The sequence below is a fragment of the Dendropsophus ebraccatus genome, chromosome 8, assembly GCF_027789765.1.
Source record: "Dendropsophus ebraccatus isolate aDenEbr1 chromosome 8, aDenEbr1.pat, whole genome shotgun sequence".
In the NCBI taxonomy this organism is placed as follows: domain Eukaryota; kingdom Metazoa; phylum Chordata; class Amphibia; order Anura; family Hylidae; genus Dendropsophus; species Dendropsophus ebraccatus.
This window is the reverse complement of record NC_091461.1, coordinates 41,372,979-41,393,721: the sequence shown is the minus strand read 5'-3', so window position 1 is coordinate 41,393,721 and position 20,743 is coordinate 41,372,979. Positions and strand designations below refer to the sequence as shown.

The window sequence follows — 20,743 nt, the reverse complement described above, 5'->3', positions numbered from 1 at the left end:
GCCCCTATACTTGACTCCCACTGCGTAACCTATATAGTTTTGGTATTCACTTGTTGAGTGCTATGGTGGATCTGTGCTGCAGCTTCTCATGTGAAGGCAACACTGTTAACACTCGGTGTTCAAAAGAAACAAATATTCTCAATGAAAGTGTGCGGGTAACTTAATAGATGGAGGAACTTAACCTCTCTCCTAGCAATTTCGATTACCATTTTAAATCATCTGACTTGGGTACTACAAGTCCCCTAATATACACTTCTGTGGGTCTTCCAACTTTTTTTTTAATCAAAGTAAGCAATGAAGGCCTATGGATGCGTCTACAGAAACAAAGTAAATGGTAAAGAGGACTGGAGGAGTGTACTCCATTATAAATTTCTTTCCATAAAACGCTTTTTTTCGAATCATTCCTAATATTTAAGAGTGTGATATAAATAGGAGCAACTCTTATAAAAGACTGCATTGCATTAGACAACTGCTTCATAGCAGTAACATATTGGTAAAATATTAAAGCGACTCCTTTTAGAGCTCTGTGTACTCCGTACCCACAATCTGATCCCCCCAAACCACTTTTACCTTCGGATAGCTGCTTTTAATCCAAGATCTGTCCTGGGGTCCGTTCGGCAGGTGATGCAGTTATCGTCCAAAAAAAACAACTTTTAAACTCGCAGCCCTTTGCCAAACTGCTGTGGCCTACAGTGTCTGTGCCCTAACTTTGCACCACCCCTCCATCCCTCCTCCCCACCCTCTTCATCATTAGGAATGCCACTGGCAGGATATTTCCTATTTCTCTGTAGTGAACACCGCACAGGTGCCTTAACAATCCAGCCCATGTGCAGTATTCACACAGCTGATGAATAGGAGCATTCCTAATGATGAGGAGGGCGGGGATGAGGGACAGAGAGGTTGTGCCAGCCTAATGCATAGTCACTCTAGGCCACGCCAGTTTGGCACAGGGCTGCAAGTTTAAAAGTTGTTTTTTAGGACAATAACTGCATCACCTGCCGAACGGACCCCTGGACAGATCTTGGATTAAAAGCAGCTATCCGAACGTACAAGCGGTTTGGGGGGGTGGGGGGTGGGGTCAGATTGTGTGTAAAGAGTAACTTTAAGAATGAAAATTTATGGAATAAAAGTTAGGAATTCAGAGCTTCTTTCTTCACTCCAGCCCTCGAAAAACTACTTTGTGGATGAGGAGGACTGCCGTTTACAGCCCAAGTGAGCCCTACTTACCAATGATCTATAGCCATCCGATAATACAGCATTAAGAAGGGATAAAGTGAAAACATTAAATGTTGAAAAGAATGTGGGCTGGGAAATTTGATATAAAGAAAGACTTGAGTTTCAGGCCTCAGCACCTAAATCGACAGAGAAAACGCCTGTCAACTAATTTTTGTTTGGTAAGCGAACAGTCTTTTTAAGTAGTGCCATATAACCCAAATATTGGCACGCACACAGCATGCCCCCGCACAACATCAGAAGCAGGCAGCAACCCTGACCCCCGCCCCCTCCCCTACCCTGCATTCTGGAGACATTTCAAAGGGAATACTGTAAGGGATTTGTTGAAGGGTCTGAAAATATTGTTTGTTTTGTCATATCCCATCTAGAAAAGGGTCGCAATGAGATCAGCTTTTAACAAAGAGGAGATTTAACTCAGCGGAGTCCACACAGGCTGGTACAGGGAAGGTTAAACATACAGCCATTCTTGCACTCACATCTGCAATGTGTTGCTGCACAATGACCCCTGTTGAGATTTTATTAAAAAGGTATTAAAGCAGCTTTGCAGTTTCAGAGAACCGGTCGTCGCATAAACAAACTTTCCCCTAAACTGTCATCGGTAGAACAATAGTGACAGTGACGCCTCAGGATGGAAGGGAGACGTCTGAGAAGAAAATCAGCTCGTCCATTTTTTTTTTTTTTTTTTTTAAACCAGGAAAAAAGGTTTTAGCCACAAGACACATGTATTAAAAATGTCGCCCATGACCCCATTTACGTTTTTTGAAAAAGTTGTTTTTGAAAACGTGTTGTGCAAAAATGTGTTGTCCACATGAGACGCTGTGTCACAACAACTCAACGTTCTGGAGGTTTCGGTGAAACACACATAATGCCTCGGACTGCTTGAAGGCATATGGTTGCATATTTAGCATTTTTAAAGAGTGAAAATTGACATTTACCTCCAGTAACAGTTGTCAGACATGAGCCTCAAAGGGCTGGGAATGTGGAAAACATTCGGCTATTTGTCAATAGGCACAGAATACATAGATGTTTATCCAGATAGAAAAAAAAAAGTAAAAAATAAAGAAAAATATGTTTTCATGGGCGGCGCGTGCACACATAGCAGAACTGAGCGCAGTTATATATAACCTGCACTGGTGCCATCAGAACTGTGTGAGGTTTAATATCTGGCCAAGAGACACATGAAGTCATGAAAACTAATTCTTGTTTATAGTTTTGGACTATTGCTAAATGTTCTAGAGGAAATTGATGATCATGTGTCGTGTGTGTGTATATATATTTGTGTGTGTGTACCAGACAGACACACAGAATTTCTGCAGCTTGTTACTATAGAGGTATAAGCACCATGCGCACCAACATGTGGTGCTGCAAACAGTAATTCTTCGAGGGGTGAATGATTCCGGAAATTGTACTTTTTTTTACCTTTGGATTCATAAAGTATTAAAGCTTAAATGTCATTAAAAACAAAACAAAACACAGATTTCTAGATATAGTTGGGTGAAGCACACGGCTGTGCACTTCTATCCTATGCTTGCTTCCCGATCAAACTTTAGAGCAGGAGACTTAGGGCCATAATTACATGGAGCGATAATTGGTCGAATTTGGCCGATTATCGGTCCGTGTAATAGAGACAACGATCATTGGTTGACCGTTGATTTAGGTTTGGACCTAAAATCAACAGGCGCCGATCGCGCATTGCTACATGCAATAGCGATGCGCGGCCGATGATTCCCCTAACACCTGACACCTTACCTCTCCCGGTGTTTGGGCAAGGGCTGCATGGACATCGCTAAAGATGTCCATGCAGCCCTTACTGCCCGATCATTGGGCCATCTAATAGGTCCAGTAAACAAGCGCTTGTTTATTAAAATGACCGTAGTCGGCCTGTGTAATAGCACCATTACAGTGGACCCTGTTGTCTCCTGCTACAAGTTAGATTGAGGATCAAGTAGGGAATTAGTCTCCCGACTAATCTAGTGATCAGTGGGGACCTGAGCACTGAGACTCTCACACATCAAAACCTATTTCATCAAATTATAGAAGTCCACAGGAACATATCAGAGTTTGGGTTATACGCTTGCGTGTATAAGTCCTCTGGGAAAAGTTTGTACATCTCTTATGTGTCTTACTGATATCCCCCCCAAAAATATACTTTTTAGCCTACTCCTGCTTTGTAAGTCGATTGCCTTTATTTTCAGGCTCAGAGAACCTCACGGTTGTTGAATGTAAAGTTGAAGCTCAATGCGCTAAGAGGCTTGGACGCCTACAGAATGTAATTAAAGTGAATCTGTAATATCCTATGCTACCCCGAGGGCAGCATAACATAGAGGGGGAGATGCCGACCTCAGGGGACGTGGAGGTCATCAGGGTATTAAAGCAGCTTTGTAGTTCCAGAGAAAAAGTCACTGCACAAAAACAAACTTTCTCCTCAATTATCTCCCTGTATACTTTTATAAGAAGTTTTTGTATAAATCACTGTCAGGAGGGAAAACAGGACTCGAATGATTTCTCTAGGAGTCCTGAAATTTTTTTTAACAGCTTTCAGTAGTGGAAGCCTGGAGATTTTTTAAATCAAAGTAATTTACAAATCTGTATATTTTTCCGTCACTGGTTGTGTTGAAAACTAATGTTGAGTTGCATTTTAACCCCTTCGTGCTGCAGCTAGTTTGGGCCTTAATGACCAGGCTAATTTTTCAAAATCTGACCTGTCTCACTTTATGCTCTTATAGCTCAGTGATGCTTTAACATATGCTAGCGATTCTGAGACTGTTTTTTCGTCACATATGGCACTTTATGTTAGTGGCAAAGTTTGGTCACTACTTTGTGTGTTTTTTTGAAAAACATCAAAATATCATGAAAAATGTAAAAAATTTGCATTTTATGAACTTTGAAATTCTCTGCTTCTAAAAAAAAGAACGTCGTAGCACATAAACTAGTTACTGAGTCACATTACCAATATGTCTTCTTTATTCTGGCATAATTTGGTAAACATATTTTACTTTTTTAGGGTGTTATGGGACTTAGAAATTTATCAGCAAATTATCACATTTTCGTGAAAGTTTCCAAAACTGATTTTTTTTAGGGACCAGTTCTTTTTTTAAATGGATTTAGAAGTCTGGTATCCTGAAAACCCCCATAAGTGACCCCATTTTGAAAATGAGCATTTTAACCCTACAGGGGCTGGAGGAAAGTATTCACAATTAGGCAGTAAAAAAATGGAAAATTAAAATTTTCCAAATATATACGTTTAGATTAACCCCTTCAAGACCAAGCCTATTTGCACCTAAAAGACCAGGCTAATTTTTCAAAATCTGACCTGTCTCACTTTATCCGCTTATAGCTCAGTGATGCTTTAACGTACGCTAGCGATTCTGAGATTCTTTTTTCGTCACATATGGCACTTTATATTAGTGGCAAAATTTGGTCACTACTTTGTGTGTTTTTTGTGAAAAACATCAAAATATCATGAAAAATTGAAAAAATTAGCATTTTATGAACTTTGAAATTCTCTGCTTCTAAAAAAAGAAAGTTGTATTACATAAATTAGTTACTAAGTCACATTACCAATATGTCCTCTTTATTCTGGCTTCATTTCATAAACATATTTTACTTTTTTAGGGTGTTACGGGGGTTAGAAATGTATCAGCAAATTACCACATTTTCGTGAAAGCTTCCAAAACTGATTTTTTTAGGGACCAGTTCTTATTTTAAGTTGATTTAGGAGGTTTGTATACTGGAAACCCCCATAAGTGACCCCATTTTGGAAACTAGACACCTTAAAGAATTAATCTAGGGGTATAATGAGCATTTTAACCCTACAGGGGCTGGAGGAAAGTATTCACCATTAGGCCGTAAAAAAATGAAAAATTAAAATTTTGCAATAATATATACATTTAGATTAAAGTTTCTCATTTTCAAAAGGAACATGAGAGAAAAAGCACCCCAAAATTTGTAACACATGTTCTCTTGAGTACTACGGTACCCCATATTTGGGCGTAAACCACTGCATGGGCACACAGCGGGGCTCAGAAGGGAAGGAGCGCCAATTAGCTTTTCCATTGCAGATTTTGCTGAAGAAGTTTCCGAGCGCCAGGTGCATTTGCAGAGCCCCTGTAGTGTCAGCAGAGAGAAAAAACCCCATAAGTCACCCCATTTTGGAAAGTACACCCCTCAAAGAATTCATCTTGGGGTAGGATGAGCAATTTGACCCCACAGGTGTTAGAGGAAAGTATTCAAAAGTAGACAGTAAAAATGAAAAACTCGAATTTTTCCAATAATATGTTCCTTTAGTTTGAAATTTCTCAATTTCACGAGGAACAGGAGAGAAAATTCACCCCAAAATCTGTAACGCAGGGTCTCCTGAGTAGAACGGTACCCCATATGTGGGCATAAACCACTGTATGGGCACACAGCCGGGCTCAGAAGGGAAGGAGCGCCAATTAGCATTTTCTCTGCAGATTTTTCTGAAGAAGTTTCTGAGCACCAGGTGCGTTTGCAGAGCCCCTGTAATGTCTACAGAATAGAATCCCCCCATAAGTCACCCCATTTCGGAAAGTACACCCCTCAAAGAATTCATCTTGGGGTAGGATGAGCATTTTTGCCCCACAGGTATTAGAGGAAAGTATTCAAAATTGGCCAGTAAAAATGAAAAACTTGAATTTTTCCAATAATATGTTGGTTTAGTTTGAAATTTCTAAATTTCACAAGGAACAGGAGAAAAAATGTACCCCAAAATCTGTAACGCAGGTTCTCCTGAGTACAAGGGTACCCCATATGTGGGCATAAACCACTGTATGGGCACACAGCAGGGCTCAGAAGGGAAGGAGCGCCAATTTGCTGGAGCAAAACCGCAGCTAGTAACAGTTATTAGAATAGCGCATTTACTAAAATACAATAAAAACAATTAGATTACAGGTAATGTGGGGTGGTTACGGGCAGTCTAGAGGTGGTTACGGACAATCTGGGGTGGTTACAGGCGACGTGCGGTGGTCAGAGGCGACGTGCGGTGGTCAGAGGCGACGTGCGGTGGTCAGAGGCGACGTGCGGTGGTCAGAGACAACCTACGGTGGTTGCGTGCAATCTGGGGGGTTACATGTAATCTGGCATGATTACGGGCAATCTGGGGTGGTTATGCCCAAACTGCGGTGGTTACGGGCAACCTGGAGGGGTTACAGACAATCTAGAATTGTTACGGATAGAGTGAAGTGCTTATAGCTAATCTGGGGTGGTTACATGTAATTTGCGGTTGTTACAGGCAATCTGGGGTGATTACGGACAATCTGGAGGGGGTCACTGGCAACGGGCAATGTGCGGTGGTTACGGGCAACGTGCGGTGGTTATGGGCAACGTGCGGTGGTTACGGGTAATCTAGGGGGTTACGTGCAATCTGACGTGATTACGGACAACCTGGGGTGGTTACGGGCAACGTGCGGTGGTTACGGGTAATCTGGGGGGGGGTTTAGGGGTAATTTGGGAGTAAACTGCAATTATTACTATAATAAAAAGTGTGTGTTTTATTTTTTTGTATGTTTGTCACTTTTTGTACTTTATACATTCATTTTCACTGTATTACTATGATTACTGTGATATTTTCTATCACAGTAATCATAGTTCAGTGACAGAGACCAAATTGGTCTCTGTCACTTTAAATTTTCAGAGCTTGGCTGGTTGTGGAGCGCACTTCATAACCAGCCAGGACACGGAAGAGGAAGGAGCTCCAGGAGCAGGTGAGTATATGGGGAAGGAGGGGGGGGGGGGGGGGGGGGACGGGGGTGACAGGGGGGGGGGGGGGGACATCACTTTTTATCCCCTGTCACCAATCATTCATGGTGACAGGGGATAAAAATTGCCGGCGGCACATGGCACAAGCGATCAGCGGTATATAGTATATACCGCTGATCGCTTGTACCGGGACCCCACAGGGGGGGTCCCGATGACTGCCCCATGCTCTCCGCTACCTCCGGTGGCGGAGAGCATGGGGCTTTCATTCATTTTTCTTTTTTGATCACTGTGAACAGACATTAGTCTGTTCACAGTGATCGCGGCGGCCATCTTGGATCCGATGGCCGCCGCGGGAGGGGGGGTTAGTGACTGGGGCACTAGGGGCTGATCTGGGGTCTGATTTTTACTTATTTCATCTCCCCCCACCGTGGATTCACGGTGGGGGGAGAAGAAATACAGCGGCGGCACCGGCCCATTAGTGACCGCCGTTTCGGCGGTCACTAAGGGGTTAATGGGGGTCAGCTGCGGAATCGCTGCTGATCCTCATTATCTCCAGTGCTGTACACAGATGAGAGCGGGATCGCTGTCCCTGCAGCGATCCCGTTCTCATCACAAAGCCCCTGTCAGTCAGGAACGTATATGTACATTCCTACTGCACGGGGCATGTGCAATAGGAACGTATATATACAGATGGCTGACGTGAAGGGGTTAAAGTTTCTCATTTTCAAAAGGAACATGAGAGAAAAAGCACCCCAAAATTTGTAACGCAGGTTCTCTTGAGTACAATGGTACCCGATATGTGGGCGTAAACCACTGCATGGGCACACAGGAGGGCTCAGAAGGAAAGGAGCGCCAATTAGCTTTTTCAATGCAGATTTTGCTGAAGAAGTTTCCGAGCGCCAGGTGCGTTTGCAGTGCCCCTGTAGTGTCCGCAGAGTAAAATCTCCCAATAAGTCACTTAATTTTGGAAAGTGCACCCCTCAAAGAATTCATTTTGGGCTGTGGTGAGCATTTTGACCCCACAGGTATTAGAGGAAAGTATTCAAAAGTAGACAGTAAAAATGAAAAACTCGAATTTTTCCAATAATATGTTCCTTTAGTTTGAAATTTCTCAATTTCACGAGGAACAGGAGAGAAATGTCACCCCAATATATGTAAAGCAGGTTTTCCTGAGTAGAACGGTACCCCATATATGGGCATAAACCACTGCATGGGCACACAGCCGGGCTCAGAAGGGAAGGAGCGCCAATTAGCATTTTCAGTGCAGATTTTTCTGAAGAAGTTTTTGAGCACCAGGTGCGTTTGCAGAGCCCCTGTAGGGTATATTCACACGAACGGGCTCACAGCGAGATTCTCGCTGCGAGCCCGGCAGGTCCTGGCAGTTCCCACACACTACATACTTGCTGCGGTCTAAACGACCGCAGCGAGTATGTAATTCTGCCGCCCTTAACCCCTTCTGCTCCTGGCCGGCTCCCCCGCTGTAAGCATACTTTACCTGTCCTTGCTGCACGGGTCCGGCGTCCTGCTCTCCCGTCCGGCCAATCAGTGTGTTGCCCAGCCGCAGCCACTGATTGGCCAGGACGCCGGACCCGTGCAGCAAGGACAGGTAAAGTATGCTTACAGCGGGGGAGCCGGCCAGGAGCAGAAGGGGTTAAGGGCGGCAGAATTACATACTCGCTGCGGTCGTTTAGACCGCAGCAAGTATGTAGTGTGTGGGAACTGCCAGGACCTGCTGGGCTCGCAGCGAGAATCTCGCTGCGAGCCCGTTCGTGTGAATATACCCGTAGTGTCAGCAGCATAGATTCCCCCCAAAAGTCACCCCATTTTGGAAAGTTCACCCCTCAAAGAATTCATCTTGGGGTGTGGTGACCATTTTTACCCCACAGGTATTAGAGGAAAGTATTCAAAATTAGCCTCGAATTTTTCCAATAATATGTTGGTTTAGTTTGAAATTTCTCAATTTGACGAGGAACAGGAGAGAAAATGTACCCAAAAATCTGTAACGCAGGTTCTTCTGAGTAAAACGGTACCTCATATGTGGGCATAAACCACTGTATGGGTACACAGCAGGGCTCAGAAGGGAAGGAGCGCCAATTTACTGGAGCAAAACCGCAGCTAGTAATGGTTATTAGAATAGCGCAGTTACTAAAATAAAATAAAAAAAATGAGATTACAGGTAATGTGGGGTGGTTATGGGCAACGTGCTGTGGTCACGGGCAACCTGCTGTGGTTACGGCAACGTGGGCTGGTTACGGGCAACCTGCTGTGCTTACAGACAATCTGGGGTGGTTACGGGCAACGTGGGCTGGTTACGGGCAACCTGCAGTGCTTACAGACAATCTGGGGTGGTTACGGCAACGTGGGGTGGTTACCGGCAACCTGCAGAGCTTACAGACAATCTGGGGTGGTTACGGGCAACGTGGGGTGGTTACGGATAAACTGAAGTTCTAATAGGAAATCTGGAGGGGGTCATTGGCAATTTGGGGTGGTCAGAGGCGGCGTGGCGTGGTCAGAGGCGACGTGCGGTGGTCAGAGGCGGCGTGGCGTGGTCAGAGGCGACGTGGCGTGGTCAGAGGCGACGTGCGGTGGTCAGAGGCGACGTGCGGTGGTCAGAGGCGACGTGCGGTGGTCAGAGGCGACGTGCGGTGGTCAGTGGCGACGTGCGGTGGTCAGAGGCGACGTGCGGTGGTCAGAGGCGACGTGCGGTGGTCAGAGGCGACGTGCGGTGGTCAGAGGCGACGTGCGGTGGTCAGAGGCGACGTGCGGTGGTTATGTGCAATCTGGGGGGGTTACATGTAATCTGGCGTGATTACGGGGAACCTGGGGGGGTTATGTGCAGGGGGGGTCCCGATGACTGCCCCATGCTCTCCGCTACCTCCGGTGGTGGAGAGCATAGGGCTTTCATTCATTTTAACTTTTCCATCGCTGTGAACAGACATTAGTTGGTTCACAGCGATGGCGGCGGCCATCTTGGAAATGATGGCCACCGGGGGAGGGGGGTTAGTGATCGCCCTACTAGGGGGGGCTGATCTGAGGTCTGGGGGACACTAATTTCATCTCCCCCCGCCGTAGATTCACGGCGGGGGGAGATGAAAGGCGGCGGCGGCACCGGTAATCCCCTTTACCGTCGGCCGCCGCTATAACTTTAATAGCGACGATGGGGTAGCTGGGGGAATGGGGTGGGGGCCGGCCCGGCCCCGCAGCCTTATTCTCTGCCATCGCCGTAAAAAGCTGATGGCAGCAGAATAAGGACCCTTAGTGACCGCCGTAAAAAGCCGTATCGGCGGTCACTAAGGGGTTAAAACAACTCTATACTGGCCATCTGTACCGATGGCCAGTAATTTGAAGAAAAACCAACTTTCATCAATGCGGTGCGGCAGGGCAGGCAGTCAAACTGGCATGGCCTAGAGCATCAGTGTCCAAGGCCTGCGGTGCCTTTCTCCCCACCTCCTTTCACTTTCAGCACACCCCTGGGCTGGATGGAGGCAGGGAGAGAGGCGCTGCCTGCCTTAGGCACTGATGCTCTAGGCCATGCCAGTTTGACTGCCCGCTCCATTGCACCGCATTGATAAAAGTTGTTTTTCCTGTAAATGCCGGCAGCTGTTATTAATTGACAGGATTATTATTTTGCATAGCTGCACCAAACAACGGCCATTGTCGGTGCGACGCGTATGGAATGGGTGGCATTGCAGCGATTTCAATGCAATGTCGCCCAGGCATTGCATTATTCAAAAATAATATATTGTTGATTTCAATATAATACATTGTGTGAACATACCCCTTCCAACATACCATGCCCCTTTCCTGTTAAGGCACACCCTTTGATGAGATCAAAGTGTGTCTAAAATAAATGTGGTGAAAGACTTTTACTCAGAGTGCCCCTTTAAAATTTTAATTACAGCCAATAGAAGTGATACAATCTGATGATGCGGCACCTCAGACATATATAGATAGTTTATATTTGTTTGAACATTGCCACACGTCTTTATGTTGTGTGTTGCATTACAACTCTACTTCATTCACAGTGGAACTAAGCTGCAATACCACACACAAAGGACAGGTGTGGCGCTGTTTCTGGAGGAAAGCTGGTATGTTTTCCTGATCCTGGATAACCTCTTCACTGTACTGAGTAATGGTAGCAGTAACAGAAGAGGCGTAGTATGGAACAGGAACCTTTGCTTGGCCGCTAACCAAAGCTCTGTAGGGCATTTAGCGCAAACACTGCACTTGTTAAGAATTTCTGGTATGTAGCTATACTTCATCCTCTGTAAAAACAAATCCAAATAAAAAATTTCAGCCCCACATTGCTTTTATGTTCTGGGATGCAAAACAGACAAAAAGCAGCTCAGGCCTGAGTGTCACACTACATGTCAGATGACGAGACATTCAAGATGCATCTACAGTGACAAGACAGAAACCAGTTAGACGCTTGCTCTGGCCGAAAATTATTCCCAGTTACTAGTTCTTAAAGTGTTAGTGTCATTTTGTAAAAACAATTGACATGTAAAAAACATGTTTACATTGCACTGGGTCTTAGTCCTGAGACCACTCCAATTATAAGGTACAGCCAGGTATGGATACCCATACACTTCACACCCTGGCCAGCCATCAGATCCAACGGGAACTAAACTTTTTGACATGTCTGGATGACATGTCAGAAGTTTTGACAAATGACACTAACACTACAAAGGTAGGCTTTAACAAAAAAAAAAACTAAATGGTCTCATCATAAACCCATACCATACGCCCCTACTGGGACACACTGATGCTTCAGCTAGGGATGCCCCAATTGAGAATGCACCTACCTACTTTATCAACAAGGGCTGCTGACAAATAGTGTCTTTCGAACCAATCAAAACTTTTGGCATTGTTCTGTGACATGCAAAAAGTTTTTGCAAATTAATAGAATAATTACAAATAATTAAAAATTGTTGAAACACTGCTCACCTTGTATCTCATCTTTGGACAGGTGTAAATATAAAAGCCCATGTAGTAATAGCACAAATCAGCAGCTTTCTTTTGCAGCTCTCGGGTGAACGCTATCTCTCTTGTAAAATGATAAAAACAAAATTATTGGCAACAGTAAAATAATCTGAAATCTCACAATTGAAGAGGAGGTTAGCAAATATTTCACAAACTCAATTTTCCAAAAACAAACTATTCTGGGGCCGCTTATTAGCATTTTGTGCTATGCTATTCCTCTGCTATTCTTCCTGGAAATCCAATCATAAACTGACCATCAGTGTTAACATTTTCCTTATCAGCTGATTGTGTCGAGACGTATTCAGAGTGGATAACACCAGACTGTGTAGGGACGCCTCAGTTGGCAACTTGGAAAGCTGATTGATCTTTTATAATAATATTCCAGTCATACACATATTACAACATCCAATGTTACAGACAATTTGGACAAGGGACACACCTCACAGCTAACTTCAATCCTTCAAGAAAACCATATACAACAAACAGACATTATCAAGCCATGCCGCCCACAATGCATAAACTAGGAGCTTTATAAATCACTCCATCGTTCAGATTTTTTTACCGTAAGGCAGAGTATACACCAAGTGACAGGAAGGAGTATTCGGGGTCATAGTAGAGGTATACAGAAGACACACAGTAGGGAAGGATGTCTATAACGCCCACTGCAATGATCTTCCCATCGAGCCAGTACTGCTGGTGAAAAGAGCCATAACCACACGAGATGCCGTCCGGTCGAGTCTCCGCCTGGTGAGAAATAATAATGTTTTGGTGACGTCATAATTACATTGTCTAAAAGAATAAAATGTCAAAATGTGACAGAAGCTGAAATATGAATTCATAATAAAGACCAAGAACCCATTATTTTCTGAAAACCAAAGAGCGTGTGATATGGATAGGTCTGAGCTAGACAAAGTTTTTTGCAATACTGTGGACGCTAGATGTCTGATAGTTAAAAGGGGTCGTCTACTTTTGACTATACCTTTTATTAGAAGGGTTATCTGAAATATAGGGGGCTCCACTGATGGGATCCCAGCAATGAGTTGTCATCTATCGGAAAACTTGAAATATTTAACTCTCCTGCAGGACCACCAAAGGGAAAATTCATGGCATCTATTGAAATCAACTGGCTTTCTATGTAGACACAGATGTATGCAGTCCTCCAGGCATTTGTTCTGTCTAGCTATTCTCCACTAATGGGGAATTAAAAAAAAAAAAAAAAAAAAAAAAAAAAAAAAAAAACAACAGGCTGCCTCTCGACTCAAATTTCCTTAACAATATAGGTATTACACCAGACAACCCCTTTTTAAAATGAATACTTTAAAGGGGTTGGCCACTTTATAGTAAAATTGCTCAGTGTACAGTATTAGTAAGTGTACTCACAGCACTGACAGCAGCTCTCTGTGTAACTTACAGACCTAAAGATTCCCCTCCTACAGGCTGTGCTGTCCTGCTCTGTGGCGAGTCTGTCCATAAGATGGCCGACATGAAGGAGCATGTGACCATGCCCCGCCTCCAGTGTCCTCTATGGGCATATACAGGCTCAGTGGTGGACACTGGGGGTCAGAGCATGGTCACATGCTCTTTCATGTCGGCCATCTTATGGACAGACTCACCACATTGCAGGGCAGAACAGCCTTAAGGAGGGGTGCCTGATATAAGCTCTATGAGGCACAGAGAGAGCTGCTGTGTATTCTAGGCCTTAACTGGGTTGTTTTGCTCAAGAAACAGAATTCTAAATCAGAGGGGGAGACCTTTGTTTAGGACCTCTTGGCCAGAAGGAAGAGTGGTTACAAAGGGCATCTCTCTGGAGGACCTGTCCTGTATTACACCAAAAACCTATAGATCAAGGCAGTCACAGTGTAATGCTCAGTTTTCCCTGAGGTGGTGCTGCAGGGAAACTAAACACTTGCTGAAAGTATTCCATAAGGCCTACAGATTTCTGGGCAAACCGTTATGATCTGCTTATTGTCAAGAGACTATTTGGACAAGAATTAAGTGGAGAAAACATTTAAGGTGTCCACAATAAAAATAAGGCTAACAGTAGAAACAATCTATGTGTCCACTATCAGTTCTCAAAAATGGAAGCCTATCACTAGTCAAGAAATTTAATGGATAAACTTGCAACTGATGAGATAAAAACCAAATGGTCCAGCACTCACCAGACATTACATTTCCATCAATGCCAAAGAAAACATTGAGTCTGAGATGTGCCACTGACTCAAAGTGTTTGCTAGTGGCACATCCCATCCCAAGCAGCACTTCCTACAAACTCCTGCAGAATGAATTACAGGATACATACCACAGCACCCCTCCCCATGCCTCATGGCAGTATCATCCTGAGGAATGTAAAACTCTCATCAAGGCATTCTATGCATTTAAAGCAGAAGCAGTAAGGACAGGACGGGAGTGTTTTTAATCTGTGCAAACCCCCCCCCCCCCCCCCCCCAAATCTAAACTTCCAAAGCTAAAATTGCCTGGGGTCCTTATTTCGTTGCCAGCCAGATGCTGTCTGCCAGTCTCTACTGGGATAGTGGGATTACTAGGACACGCTCAGGAAGAGAAATCTCCAGAACTAGTCCAATTTAGAGCTCAGCTGTAAGTTGCTTTGACACTTGGTAGGGCAGTAGGGAAACTACTAAGTCCGTAATAAACTGCTGGTGGAGAGGGAGTCTAGTGAAGACAGCAGGAGGGGAGGTTTTGCAGCAATCTGAAGTTAGACACTCTGATGTGATTTACTGCCACCGATTGTGAAACAGCATGAAATGTACTATGCAGGGAAATGAAAGGGACGAGCACGTGGAGAGGATTAGCGGAATTTGCCATTTTAGAACGTACATTAAGCTTTTTGTTGCCATAGGTTCCTTTACAGCTGCACAATGTGATACGAAACCCAACAGGCGGAGGAATTACAGACAAGTGACCGAGACCATTTACAGATTGCAGTGACCAGAGATCAGAGCGGATAGACTTCAGAGTTGCAAAAAATACCTAAGATTTTTCTTTTTCTAATCCTGGAGGAATGCTTGTGTAGGTTTTTTTTTTATTACATATATATATTTTTTTCCCCTTTTAGGTTCTATAAACTTAATTCCACTAACATAACCACTTATTATTGCAAATATACGCAATTTTTATTTAATTAGGTTGTGTGTCTTCAGCTCCTATGCAGACCTATACATCTCCATGGTAACAGACCACAAACAAACTGTGTGTAGTCTGATCAGTGATACTGCCAGTTTTTCTTAATCTACAAAACTTAACGCTAACCCTTTCCCAGTGCTCCACATATGTACACTTGGCTTGTGTTTTTAATGAGATGGAAGTAACATATAACCAGATACCTCTCTGGGGGCAACTTTTTGTCCCAGAAAAGCAAGGATATGTTGAAAGACAAGATCACAAAACAGTCAGATCCAGTGATTCCATATCTGTATCATAAAAATGAAAGTCTGTCTGTCTGTCCCATATAGACTTCCAAACACCTGTACCGTTTGACCCCAAATTTGGCCCACAGACACATTGGGAAGGTTAGAGTGAAGGTCCTGTCCCCGCCAGATGTACAGGAGGGGAGGGGGAAGGGGAAGAGCGCCCCATAGAAATTAATGGGAAAATCTTCACACTGCACACACAGGTGATCTAATTAGTGCTGCAGCTCTTCCCAGCAGAAACTGCAGGATTACTACTTTCATTTTCACAGGGAGCTGTGGTTGCTAGGGCCAGCTGCCTCACAACAGATCCACAGAAATAACTGGTAGACCCCTTACTCCTAGACACCTGACCAATACCGCCATACTGTGACTGGATAACAATGCCATACCAGACCTGACCAATGCCACCATACTGTGACTGGACAACACCGCTATACCAGACCTGACCAAAACCGCCATACTGTGAATGGATAACACCGCTATACCAGACCTGACCAATACTGCCACACTGACTGGAAAACACCGCCACACCAGACCTGGCCAATACCACCATACCCCCCGAAAAGACACCAGATTTTCTGGCAAGTCTGAACGGGAGGTACTGCCCCTCTGCAAGGTGCTGCCCTAGGCACCAGACCATGGGTGCCTAAGGGTAAATATGACCCTGCAGATATACAGGACACTACAGGTATACAGGGCCCCACAACTATACACTACAGGTGCATGGGACCTCCACCAACTATATACTACAGGTATACAGGACCCCAAACTATGCACTACAGGTATACAGATCTCCACCAACTATATATTGCAGGTATACAGGACCTTCACCAACTATATACTACAGGTATACAGGAACCCAAAACTATAAACTACAGGTATACAGGACCTCCACCAACTCTATACTACAGGTAAAAAGGACTCCCAGCAACTCTATACTACAGGTATACAGGACCCCAAACTATACACTACAGGTATACAGGACCCCCAAAATTTACACTACAGGTATACAGGACCTCCACCAACTATATACTACAGGTATACAGGACCCCGAACTATATACTACAGGTATACAAGACTTCCACCAACTATACACTACAGGTATCAAGGACCATCAAACTATAAAGTACAGGTATACAAGACCTCCACCAACTATACATTACAGGTATACAGGACCCTCAAACTATACAGTACAGGTATACAGGACCTTCAACTATACACTGCAGGTATACAAGACTTCTCAAACTACACACTACCGGTATACAGGACCCCCCCAACTATACACTACAGGTATACAGCCCCCCCATCCCCCCAACTATACACTACAGATATACGGGACCCCGAAAAACTATACACTTTAGGTATACAGAACCCCTCCAACTATGCACTACAGTTAAACACTAATTCCACTGTAACTCAGATGAAGCAATATCTTTTAGAAGATGTATAACACTGCCAATGTTGCATATAACCAGGCTCTGTATAACACTGCCAATGTTGCATATAACCAGGCTCTGTATAACACTGCCAATGTTGTATATAACACTGCCAATGTTGTATATAACCAAGCTCTGTATACAGTCTGATCACATGACATCTCAGTTTGGCTATTAGGTATTTAGGATGTTTAAAGTTTTTAGTTTATTTCTAATGTGCATAAGCTACAATGTACATAAACTGTGCAGAACTGTCGGGTATTTAGGGGCATATAGGGCTACTGGAGATTTCCCCTTAAAAAACAAAAAAAACAAAGACATAGATTGGCCTCCTGGGCACCTTAGAAGAAAGCTAATTAACACACTAATACGTTATACCTGAGCAGCGCCGGGTACATTTTCTAGTATACTGTATATACTGTTGTTGATAGATAAAAAAAAAGACTATTTCCAAAGTTGCTTCATTTTAGATGTAAGAAAACAAAGTAATAGTAGTGAAGGTAGACGGTCTCTGAGGTAGAAAGCGTTACTAAAATATACGATGGTAAAAAGCAAAAATTGTCTGTATTTTCTTGCAGTTCCCAATAGGAATTCACAGTAGCCATCTCTGCAAGAGACTTCTCAATCCTGGGGCCTACTCCTGGATTTTGTACACACACTTGTGATATTGACAAGAGAACAAACATGAGCGGTTGCCTCTGTAGGTGTCTTATTTAATAAGAATCTCAGTCAAGCAGATCCCCACTGGAGTCGGATATGGTTCATGGAAACACTATGTAAATAACAGGCAGAAGTAGGCCGTCCACATTCATACCCCAACAAAGAGAGCAATGTACTGGTGGAAAGGGGAGGAACCTGCAGAATGCAAGATACAAAATGACTACTGGACCCCTAAATAGAAATTGGTGGGCTTGGTTAAAGAGCGGCCATGTGCGCCAAGACACAGCAGGTCTACAGCAAATATCTCTGCATGCTTTGTGAAATGGGTCTTCCTGTGGAGGCAACTGCCTTGGCATTGTGGAAGCTTATTCCAACTTTTTGGTTTCTTGTTAAAGACTATTTTTTCATAGTTCATTAAAGAAGAGGAAGTGAACAACTTTGGTTTAGAGGTAGTAAAGTAACAATAAAACTATTCATCGCAAACTAAGAAAAATCCAATAGTCTGCAACGCTGGAAATAGCAGGAAATCGACCATCAGCTCAAGTATCCCTTTCACAGATATACGAAGGGCAAGAGGAGAATCTAATGAATACCTAAAATATAACAATAAATTAAAGATTTTTACTGCCCACACCAGGATGGAGGAAGGGAGGGAACTTCAATACAACCAGGGTGAAGATAAGACAGCGGGGGACCAGTCAGGCTTGGCATTGATAATGTGATAAAAACTTCTTCCTGTTAACACTAATCAGTAGTATAGTAACAAGGACTCGAAATAATCAGATATATCCAGGAACTACAACAAAGACAAAATCAAGAACATAAGGCCTGTAAATCACTAAAGGCGCTTGGCTGTTTACACAGAATATTTCCTTACTTGCGGATAACACAATGCAAGAAGTTTATCATGAGCGTAAACATTAAAGTGGGGGGTAAAATGCCAGCTCAAAATATATACTTATTAGTGTTACACAATATGCATGAAAACCCAAAACTTCACACAGGCATAAGAAATTCTATTTATGGTGGCTTCATAGAGATGTTCCACAACTGAGGGTGTTATTCCACGGGCCAATGGGGGCCTGATAATAACTGTAAACGGTTGCTCATTTACTGGGCCTATTCCACGTCCCGATTATCGTTTAACAAGGGCCGCATGGACATCTTTTCCCCGAGTCCCACATGCTCCGGCCAGTGATTGGCTAAGTGGCCTGTCAGTTGAGACCGGCGCTCTGAAACTGGAGCACGCAGGACCCGGGGAGGAGAAGACCGCAAGAGGAGCCCTGCAGCCTGGATAGGTAATGTAAATCGTCAGTTGCCGGCTGCGCACCGCTATTACACGCAGCGATGCTCGGTCGGCGCCCGACAATTATAGGTTCAAACCTATATCAAGGATCTGCCGTTCACAAGACTCCTACCTAATGAGTATGGCAAGCCTTAGAAATAAAATAGTCTTACCTCCAATGGAGAATCACACAGGAACCTTGTGAACTGTTTCAGAAATCAACATGGAAGGAATCACGTGTAAGGAAAGGGAAAGAGAAAAAATAATTAGAAGCCAATACATCGTATAATGGTGTATATAAAGGAATACTGTATCCACCAACCCACCCCCCTAAACTGTGGTACTGTCTGCTTGATGACAGGAAGTCCTTCCATGTTGTTGTTTTTTTTTAACTACAGGGTTATTCAAAAATTAAATGTTATCTTCAATGCTCAACTATCTTCAAAAATTCCATAGACTGAAAAGAGCAAGGGCCAACCATACGCCCTGTTATTCGATTCATTGGGGACAAGGAGCCTCCATTCTCATGGTGGTCAGATGCCTTTTAGCAATCAGACTGTTATGGATCAGCTAGTTATTGCCTATAGTGATTAGGCATAACCCCTTTATATTGGTGTGGCTGTGGAACTAGAATGTATAGCTCATGTGGTGTAAGGTTATCTGACCAACCTCCAAACAGACCCAAGACCCATTACATGGTTTCTGGAGGGATGTTTCCATTAAATGAACTAATAACACAAGCACCCAACACAGATGTTACAGATTATGGGGAAAGCTCATGTTCTATAAAGGCTACGATCCCCTTCACTTTAACGCCCTTAAACAAAGAAAAGGTCAGCCACTATGAACTGTATTCCCACTTCTAGCCTCTTTTAGAAACTAAACTAATTGAACCCGATCCTTTGATCAATATGTAGGAAATATTTTCTCTCCCAGTCAGGATCACATCAAGTTTGGGTACTGTATTTAGTTGGACAGTATAACACCACTGCATGTATACACTAGACTGTCACTACTGTTGCATTTGTTTGTTCTAAGGGCGATTTTTAAAAAAATTTATTTTGAGAAGGTGGATCTTAAATCTTCTCACTTCGGAAAAGCGGCATAAAATCTGTAGTTGAATCGGCCGCCGGCGGGCTGTGGCGCGCGCGTGCCTGTGTCATAGACTCCATTCTGTGCACGGGCAGATTCAATCGACGTGTTCATTCTTTGGACGGATGATTCGCGAGTGGCAGATTCCACATCGCTTTCCCGAAATGGGCACATACCCTGACAGGGCCATGGAAGCTTAAAAAGGGGTATACCAGAAAAAAATTAAATAAAATCAACTGCTGTCAGAAAGTTACACAGATTTAAAAATTACTTCTATTTAAAAATCAAAAGTCTTCTAGTACTGATCAACTGCTGTATGTCCTGTAGAAAGTGGTGTATTCTTTCCAATCTGACACAGTGCTCTTTGCTGTCCAGAGTAAAAGCAAAACCCAACAGAAAACATTTAATTCTCTGGACAGATTGGAAAGCAGAGAGCAACGTGTCAGACTGGAAAGAACACACCACTTCCTGCAGGACATACAGCAACTGATAAATATGGGAAGACATGAGATTTTTTTAATAGAAGTCATTTACAAATCTGTATAACTTTCTGACACGAGTTGATTTAAAAATAATCTGAATGTAAATATATGTATTGTGGTTGTCTGGGGTTGAAGAGGACCTGTCTCCCCTCCTGACATATCTGTAACATTAGAAATTCTTTTTTTGGCAATGTAAGGCTCCGTTCACATGGAGTAAAACACGCCAGCCTCTGTGTCATACTGAAAGTCAATGGGAGGCTCACGCGCCTCCTCTCTCCGCACTGAAGAATGGACATGTCTATTCTTCAGCGCGGATAGGCGAGGCGCGCAAGTCTCCCAGTATGACACGGAGGCTGGTGGGATTCCGCAGAGGAGAATTCATACTAATATTAAAACAAGCCTTGCAGGTTTTTAACCATGTGAACA

At 43.7% G+C, this 20,743-nt stretch overlaps 1 protein-coding gene across 8 annotated transcripts in view; it reads right to left on the bottom strand.

Moving 5' to 3' along the window:
* Window positions 1-20,743, bottom strand: part of ATE1 (arginyltransferase 1) — a 71,403-nt gene that overhangs the window by 5,936 nt on the left and 44,724 nt on the right. For all 8 annotated transcript variants that reach the window (XM_069980254.1, XM_069980257.1, XM_069980256.1 and 5 more), the window contains 3 exons: window positions 18,917-18,949; window positions 12,497-12,678; window positions 11,899-11,998 (listed from right to left, as the gene is read on the bottom strand). In XM_069980254.1, coding sequence (XP_069836355.1) covers window positions 11,899-11,998; window positions 12,497-12,678; window positions 18,917-18,949 — 315 coding nt within the window. The remainder of the gene's footprint in view (window positions 1-11,898; window positions 11,999-12,496; window positions 12,679-18,916; window positions 18,950-20,743) is intronic.